Raw genomic sequence first — 8767 nt, forward strand, 5'->3', positions numbered from 1 at the left:
CTACACTAAAACACACAACAGTTATGAAATAATTCTGTGACCACACTGCGTTGGGTCGTTTCAGTTACTTTAGAAATTCATCAGAATTATCACAACAACTCACTCCGTTTCAATTACGTTAGAAACTTACACATCTGTTTCAGGTCCTTTAGAAACAATAGCTCTAATACAACTCTGCTACCACACTGCGTCGGGCTGATTCAATTACTTTAGAATCTTAACAGAATTATAACAGACCAACAACAAATTTCAGTTACTTTAGAAACTTTGACTTAAGCACTTTGCTTCAGTTTCTTTAGAAACAACAATTCCAGTACAACTCTGCAGCCACACTGCATCAGGCTGATTCAGTTTCATTAGAATCTTAAACAGAATTTGTACAGAATAGGTTTAAGAACTTCTCCTGCTAATACTGACTAAACCAAATTCTCTTCTGTCCTTAAAATGTTCTTTTCTAGATTTTTTTAAACGAGGGTCTTTTCCTGACAAAAACCAGCAAAAAGAAAAAAACTGCTTTTCTTACCTTTCCTTGCTTTTTTTCTTTTGGAAAATTCCCGTTGGGTGGCTCACCAGTGTAAGAAAAAGTGAAGAGGATGCAGAAGATCTTAATGAAGATGTTTATTGCAGCATAGCAGTGGCAAAGTACATGTTGTACCTTGGGTTCAACGGAGTCGGAATGAACCCAGAACATCCTTAGCTCAAACCTTTTATACAGTTAAAGTTTACTACTCTTAATGTAAATGAAGTTGCTCCTTTCATAACAGCTGTGGTCTGTATGTTAATCATGTTCTAACACCTCTTTGTCTGAGATGGTTCTCAGTGTCCCACACCCACTTCCATGCTACAATGGGTCACCATTTGTTCAGGATGTGATCATCCTAAATGGTCTAGAAACAACATAACTGTTGACTTTCTTCTTCTCTATAATAATTAAGCCATTTTGGGAAATGAGCATGATTAAACATATATTGCGGAGTGGAATCTGGTTCGAGGCAGACTATAATTTCTTACAATATATATAGGGGATTTTTTTTTTTTTTTTTTTTAGTTGAAAAGTAACTATTATGAGCTAGTAAACAATAAGTAACAAACAATACACTTAAAGGCAGACATGGTTACAGACATTATTAGGGGCACAGAAGTGTAGATGTACCTTTAGAGGGCACCCTATGCAAACCTGCTTCTCTTTAGTCTCTTTAAAAAGCCTCCACTCTATTCATTTCCAGACACAAAACTTGTTTGTGACTTTGAAGCATCAGCTTCCTCTTTTCATAACATGACAATGGATATTGTGTCTAAACTGGGTTTTATCTTCATGTTTGCTCTCACAGAATGTAAGAGGCTCCTGAAAACCAGTTGACAATCAGACTTATTCATGTGTACTGTTGTAAATGTTAATGTTGAACTGTTTGTTTTTCAGTCTGTTGGTGTCAAACACTGACTGAGTCTGAGTCAGTGGTCATTAAACCTGGAGGATCTCACAGACTTACCTGTACATTCTCTGGATTCAGTAGTGACCTGGAATTGGCCTGGATCAGACAGGCTGCAGGAGGAGGTCTGGAATGGGTGGCATACATCTCTGATGGTAGTAGTTATATATACTACTCTCAGTCTGTTCAGGGACGCTTCACCATCTACAGAGACAACAGCAAGAAACAGATGTATCTGCAAATGAATAATATGAAGAATGAAGACATTGCTGTATATTATTGTGCAAGAAATTCACAATGACAAATACAACTACAGTACTGTACAAAATCTGAAAATAACAAGCAGCAAGTTAAACTGCATATACATGCTTTTCTACCATCTGGGTAAACAGTTCCAGCTGCATTTCCACTTGAAAACTGCACAAGTTGTTCCATGACTAGTCTGCATTTTTGCTAATAGTTGGTTATTTGACTGTTGTGTGGCATACATGGATATTCTGCATTTTTTACAGTGTACACAGTCAGCAACTGCTGAGAAATCGTAACCTAACCATCCTCTGGACCTCCCTGGAGCTGGGCAATACCACAAAGGTGATCCTCAGAGGTCCAATTATGTCTAATTTTTAATTTACACTGACCAAAACATAAACATAGATGTTTAAATATAAACTGCTTAATCACTGATTTTCAGAAAGAGTTACTAAATATAAAGTGGTTGTGTGTCACTGTGCGTTTAACTTGAATCATTTCCAACAACAGATAAATGTTTTAAAGCAGTGGGCAAGTAATTCAGTCCTTGCTTTGTTGTATAAAAGTCCACTTTGTTGATAAACATTGTGACGAGTCGGCTGCCTCCCCCCCTACTTATCAGCTTCACCCCGTCGGTAATCACCGCCCTTCACCAGGCTCCCGACGGGAGTGGGCGTGTGGGAGGAGGAGGGGCGCTGAAACATCCAGGTTTGGCGGCGTGTGATGAGGCACACCTGATGTGAATGAAGCCTCATCACCGCCGCTGTTAAAATGCCGAGCGCGCCTCTCCTCAGGAGACCGGTCTCTTCCCCGGACCCGTGGTCCGAGTGCGAGCCGCATGGAAATGGCTGCGGGCCAGGATGCCGGGCCTTCTCACCCGCCTGAGGAAGTGCCGCCGCTAAGGAATGGATGAAGCCGCTAAAGGAAGCCGCTACCCGTCATATTGCCGCGGACCCCGACGGGGAGCAAGTGCGGCCGCCGGACTCCGCCCCTTACCTGGACCCTTCCCTTCTGAACACTGCCCCTCCTTCACGGATTCCCTTCACGTCGAGGACACCAGATCCCCCGTTTATTTTGGACACTTTTTCCCCTTTTTGGACACTTTCTGTTTATATTGTTTAATAAAAACCTCTCCGAGGCCTGACGTCACGCCCACTGTGTCTGTCGCTTTGCTCCGCACCCGTGACAACATGCTTATAGTGCATTATTTTCAACATGTGAAAATAAAAAATGTGCTCAAAAAATACAGTAAAAGACTAATAGTGTCAAAGAGTTTTAAAATAACTGTTTAAACTGTTTGTAAATGACATTTTAAAATGTAACTTATTGCTGTGAAGCAAAGCTGAAACGTCTGCATTATTACAGAAAATGAGTATATTAGAATGATTTCTGAAGGATCATGTGACACTAAAGACTGGAGTAATGATGCAGAAAATTCAGCTTTGATCATAGCAATCAATTACATTTTAACATATTTATAGAGAAAAGATTCAAATTGTAACATTTCACACTATTACTGTTGTATATATTTGATCAAATAAATGTAGCCTTGGTGAACAGAAGATACTTATTAAAAACATTAAAAAATCATAATGTTTCAAAACTTTTGACAATGAAAATCTGTAAAAAATCATGTGTGAACTGATGCCACTGTTGTTTACAACAGCAAGAGAGGACACATGTGCAGAAGGCAGTATAATCAGAAAGTAAATAAGACTAAACTCAGCTTACACTGCCAAATCATGCTGGTGCCTAACCTGAAAGAAAAGAAAATGTCAAAGTTTAATCCTCCATGAAAAACATCAAAATCTGAATTCCTTATATTTACAGTAGAGTTCATTACTATGTAGACCTGCCACAATATCATACGGAAATATCCATCCTAATTTTACAACATTGCACTTTTTTTTTTATTTATTTATTTATTTATTTTTTAATGTGAGAGACTTCAATAGCTACTACAGGCAATCTAGGGTAAAACTATATCTGCACTACAAACCAGCATGCAATATATAGAATAATAAATTAGTTAAACAAAGAAATATCTATTTGCAGTATCAAACATCAAAATAGACCATTTTCAATTGAATTTACAAATGTATGTGCCACTTTTACGTGTCACTCCTGTTACTGTGAATGTACAGTAATGCAGTACAGTACAGTAGAACTGCAGCGGTCTAGTAACAGAACTCCCGCCTTCTAAATGACAGAGTAAAAGAAGAGAAGCTGCTGCTAAAGTTATAGGCTCCTGTTCTGGTAAACACGAGTAAAAAAAAAAAAAAAAAAAACATTATACATTAACTGGACTAAACTAAAATGAAGGTCGTTTAACGTCATTTGAGTAACTTTATATGAAACCTTTCTTTTCTAGCAGCTTCAAACGGTTCTTTCAACTAAAGACCGTTCACTCGTTGCTCATATTTGCGCTCTCATACACTTATAACACGACCTTCAGGCGACTATATGGTATTTAAGTTTATTCGTTAGCACATTAATACATGTACAACCGCTGTCATGTAAGTTTAATTCATATTTCTCCTTTAACCTCCTGGGGTCGACGGTGGCGCCGGCGACGCCAACTGCATCTGATCATGACACCAGCAAAAAGAACCTAAAATGCTCGCTCATTTTTGATCGTACATATAAGAGTAATACATCATTTAAATCTGTAGAGAGTCTACTTTTATTTGTGTACACTCACAATATCAACAAAACATTATGCTTTTGCAAAACAAAGAAAATAAACAGGGTGCGCATTCAGCAGTCTCCGTCTCCATACGTATCATTTTGAAATGCGTCAGTAAGATGAACTAAAACTCAGCGAATCTGTGACGCACACACATGAGAGAGATATCAGTAGAAAGCTGGATATTTTTACTTTTAGATGAAGCCCATCTTGCCGAAAACAAATATTCTCTGATGAAGTAATCCGTGTGAAACCAACTCCATGTTCAATCTCTCGCGCCTGCTTCATTATTTTTAATTAGATCACGCCCACGAGATGCTTTCGCTTTTCATAGTGTAATCGCCACGTGAGGGCGCGCGCCAAACGTAACCGCCCACATCACTGTAAACAAAGCGCCGAGACTTTTTCTTTTCGAAGTTCATCTGGGCTACTTGTCCTTTCTGGGAAAAGATGCGCTGTGAGGAATAAGAATTCGGAGGAAGAACACGATGTGACACACGGCGCGATCCATCAGAGGGGATATTTACGTGAGTAAGTCTTTCTTTTATTAGCCTGCTTGCATTAGTTGTTACTGTGTTACTGTGACAGAACTTGTACACATTTTACTAGTTAGACTTTTTGTTCAAACTATAATTCATGACTACAGCAAGTGAAACATTATGAAGTACGTTTCATTTCATTGCATCAAAATGTCTCACGCCGCCAGAATGTTTTTTTTTTTTTTTACAACAGAAAACGATGCGATATAAAGGTAAGAGTGTTTACACTTACGCTTAACAATAATATAGTTTCCCCGATATAAAATGTTTTTGTATTGTATAATACATACAAAGCATGCTTATGTTTATGATTTAATATCGTATTATTTAGTTATTTATTTATTGTATAACAATAGGTTGTAATATGAGTGTTTACACTGTGTATGTTTAGACCATGTTTATCAATACTCTGCTCTCGAATAGATGTTTAACGTGAAAAACAATAATTATTAGTTTCTCAGATATAAAGTGTCCTTTTTATGTTAGTACAAATGCGCAAGTCTATGGCTACAAATTCATACACTGTATATACACTATATATACACTATATATATATATATATATATATATATATATATATATATATATATATATTTTACAGATGCTCCTGTTATTAACATGCTCACAGATGTTTTTCTTATGTTGTTTGTTTTTTAGTGATCTGATACCTGCACAACAGATGAATCCTGCTGTCTTTCAAACTGAGAGCGCTGTACTAACATCAGATGTTTAACTACACATATTCTAGGCCATTAGGGAGGGCTCTTTGTCTCTCAGGTGTGAATTGCTAAATATTCATGGGTCATTGCCACTCCTTCGCATATTCCCTTTCGATCACAAAACATGTCTTAGAAAATTTACATCAATATATTGTTTTCTCTGAAGGAGTGAACAAGATGATTTTCAAATCATTTTGTAGAAAAAATTCTAGCCTACCACATCCAGTTCTCAAAAGTCTTGTGAACTAATCTTCTGAATGTGTTTCATGGCCTTGTTTTAGTGACTTAAAACATTTAGTTTTTCACTAACCACGCATAAACGTTGTTTTCTCAAAAACACAAACATGTACATTCATGTTTCTTACATTACAGTGTAACCAGACTTTAGCCATGAATATGTTTTTAATATACTGAAAAAAGCACAAATGTTAGGGCATGTCAAAACTTCTCCAGGGCCCCAAAACACCCTCAGACCCCAGAGGGGTCTGATTAACGGCATACAAATTCATAGCAGTATTCCTCCTTGCAGCGTATATAACCGTGTTTACAGTATACCATGGCAAGTCTACAATTACTCCATAAAAAAGACTACAAACTGCCACATTTTTTTTTTCAAAAGCCCTCTTAAAACACATTTAAAAACACATATTAAACACTTACTTTGAGACCCGTGATGATTATCGTCGAAAAGTTAAGAGCACAGATCCAACTTGCTGCAGATTCAGTCAGTGCCTTCCTCAAGTCGATTCCCGCCGGCGCCTTCACCAGGCGGGAGCTTTTTCTGAAGCTCGTTACCGCCACCTACTGCTTTGAAACTTCGTCGAGTAATATATTCTATCAGTCCTGTTAACCTCAAAACTCACATTAGTGGCTCGCACTAATGTTGAAACAATTAAAAAAAAATGTGTAAAATTACACATTTAAGTGGTGCCTCATTCATCAACAAGTAGTTCACATTAATTAAAACAAATAAGTTTTATTAACTCAAAAACTAAAAATAGTCACAGGAACTCAAAATATCTAAGTTAGTAGAACTTTTTTTGAAAATTAAGTTTACTGTACTTCATCTATTTAAGTATTTTGAACGTTTGGGTTAAGCTGGAGCACCCAACACTACACAATTTTGTATCTCCATAATCAAATACACCTGATTCAGGTAAAAATGAATGATTTAGCTGAAGACTGCAGGCACTGCAGTGTATTACTGTGCAAGACAGACACACTGTGGAAACACAAATTCAGGCAGCTGTTCAAAAACTCATGAGAAATTGGGAGGACAGATGATATGTAGGTTTATGCGAGCTGAAAAGCCTCTGAAGTGAGGCCTGTCTGAAGTGCCATCACAAACAAATCTTGTAATCCTTAGCCCACAAAATAAGCTTGACAATGATACTAATGACATTCATTGGAAAAATGAAAAAGCATAAATCAAGTGGGGAAAAAACCCATCCCTGCTGAGCTAGAAAGTATAGAAATTGACAGATCAATGCTGATGATAAGCAATTAATCTTTCATCATGTTGGGTCAATATCAAATAACACACAATGAGAAAAGTACAAAAAGGAAACATGGATGAAGTAATATAAATGTGCTCAGTTATTGAAATATAAGTGACAATTTTCCCCTCGTCTACTGTAATAATGCTCAGATGACTGCATTAAATTACAGCTTTGCAAACCTGTAAAGATGCAAATGATTTTGTGGGAAGGGTCAGTGTCTCCCAGACTCCTGAAAGACTGTGTTATAAGCTGAACTTTCAGTCAGTGTGTGTGTCCAGTGACTAAAACAGATGCAGTGTAACCTATCACTGTTTTACTGTGGTAATGGAGATGCTACTGTATGGACTCATACTGATGATTATTTCATGTGAGAAACTCCCATTTGTTCTGTATTATTGTTGTAATTTTGTTGCTCTAAATCATCTAACATTATTTGTTGCATGTTTTCCAGCTGTTAGTGGTCAGTCTTTGACCTCCTCAGATTCTGTGGTGAAAAAGCCTGGAGAATCAGTGACTCTGTCCTGCACTGTGTCTGGATTCTCAATGAGCTGGTGGATGGGCTGGATTCGTCAGAAACCAGGGAAAGGACTGGAGTGGATTGGGGGTATTGACAGTGGCACTGGCACTATTTATGCTCAGTCTCTACAGGGCCAGTTCTCCATCACCAAAGATACCAGTAAAAACATGCTGCATTTAGAGGTGAAAAGCCTGAAGCCTGAAGACACAGCTGTTTATTACTGTGCACGAGAGTCACAGTAAGACAAAAAACAGCAGAGCTGTACAAAAACTCATTTCCCATTCATAAGAATGCACTTAAATACATGGAAATATAACACTGTAATCTTGTGTTTACAGACTCAACCAACTTGTTACTCTCAGGGCATTGCATTAAATGATAAAAAGTTTCTGTCCTTCTATCTGTCTTTAAATTATATCAACCCCAAACACTTGTCACAAAATAGCAATTCCGAATTCATTCTTTTTGCTTAATAAAGAAAATTTGATAGAAATTAACCATAGGCCTGCCTTTAACCCTATTCTACCATTATGCCATGAGACCAGGTAGGTTTTAAATGGGCAAATACTACCAACTATTCCTTTAGAAAATGTGAAAGTGTAGTTTGATGTGTTGTTTCAAATTACTGAAACAACCATTACTGCATAATTTAAGACTTTAAAATTTTAATAGAAGACATATCAGCTATGATACAATAGCAGAGATACAAGATATCAATAAAAAGGAAAAACAAATACTATGTTAAAATTTTTTAAAGAGCTTAATAAGAGCAGAAAAATGTAAATGTACCTTTAGAGGGCACCCTATGCAAACCTACTTCTCATTATTCTCGTTTAAAAGCCTCCACTCTGTTCATCTCCAAACTTGTTTGTGACTTTGATGCATCAACTTCCTCTTTTCATAGCACGACAATGGATATTGTGTCTAAACTGGGTTTTATCTTCATGTTTACTCTCACAGAATGTAATAGACTCTTGAAAACCTGTTAATAATCAGATTTATTCATGTGTACTGTTGTAAATGTTAATATTGAACTGTTTGTTTTTCAGTCTGTTGGTGTCAAACACTGACTGAGTCTGAGTCAGTGGTCATTAAACCTGGAGGATCTCACAGACTTACCTGTACATT

The 8767-nt window shown here is 37.2% G+C and overlaps 2 gene segments (V, D, J or C); both read left to right on the plus strand.

Annotated features, from left to right (window-relative positions):
* The first annotated feature begins 1242 nt into the window (after positions 1-1242).
* Positions 1243-1731, plus strand: LOC127159053 (Ig heavy chain V region 6.96-like). The segment is given in 2 exon segments: positions 1243-1334; positions 1421-1731. Coding segments are annotated over 2 exon segments (369 nt in total).
* Positions 1732-7396: 5665 nt separating this feature from the next.
* On the plus strand, positions 7397-7881 carry LOC127159054 (Ig heavy chain V region 914-like). The segment is given in 2 exon segments: positions 7397-7489; positions 7574-7881. Coding segments are annotated over 2 exon segments (351 nt in total).
* The last annotated feature ends 886 nt before the right edge of the window (positions 7882-8767 follow it).

This window comes from Labeo rohita, unplaced genomic scaffold, assembly GCF_022985175.1.
Source record: "Labeo rohita strain BAU-BD-2019 unplaced genomic scaffold, IGBB_LRoh.1.0 scaffold_1880, whole genome shotgun sequence".
Classification (NCBI taxonomy): Eukaryota; Metazoa; Chordata; class Actinopteri; order Cypriniformes; family Cyprinidae; genus Labeo; species Labeo rohita.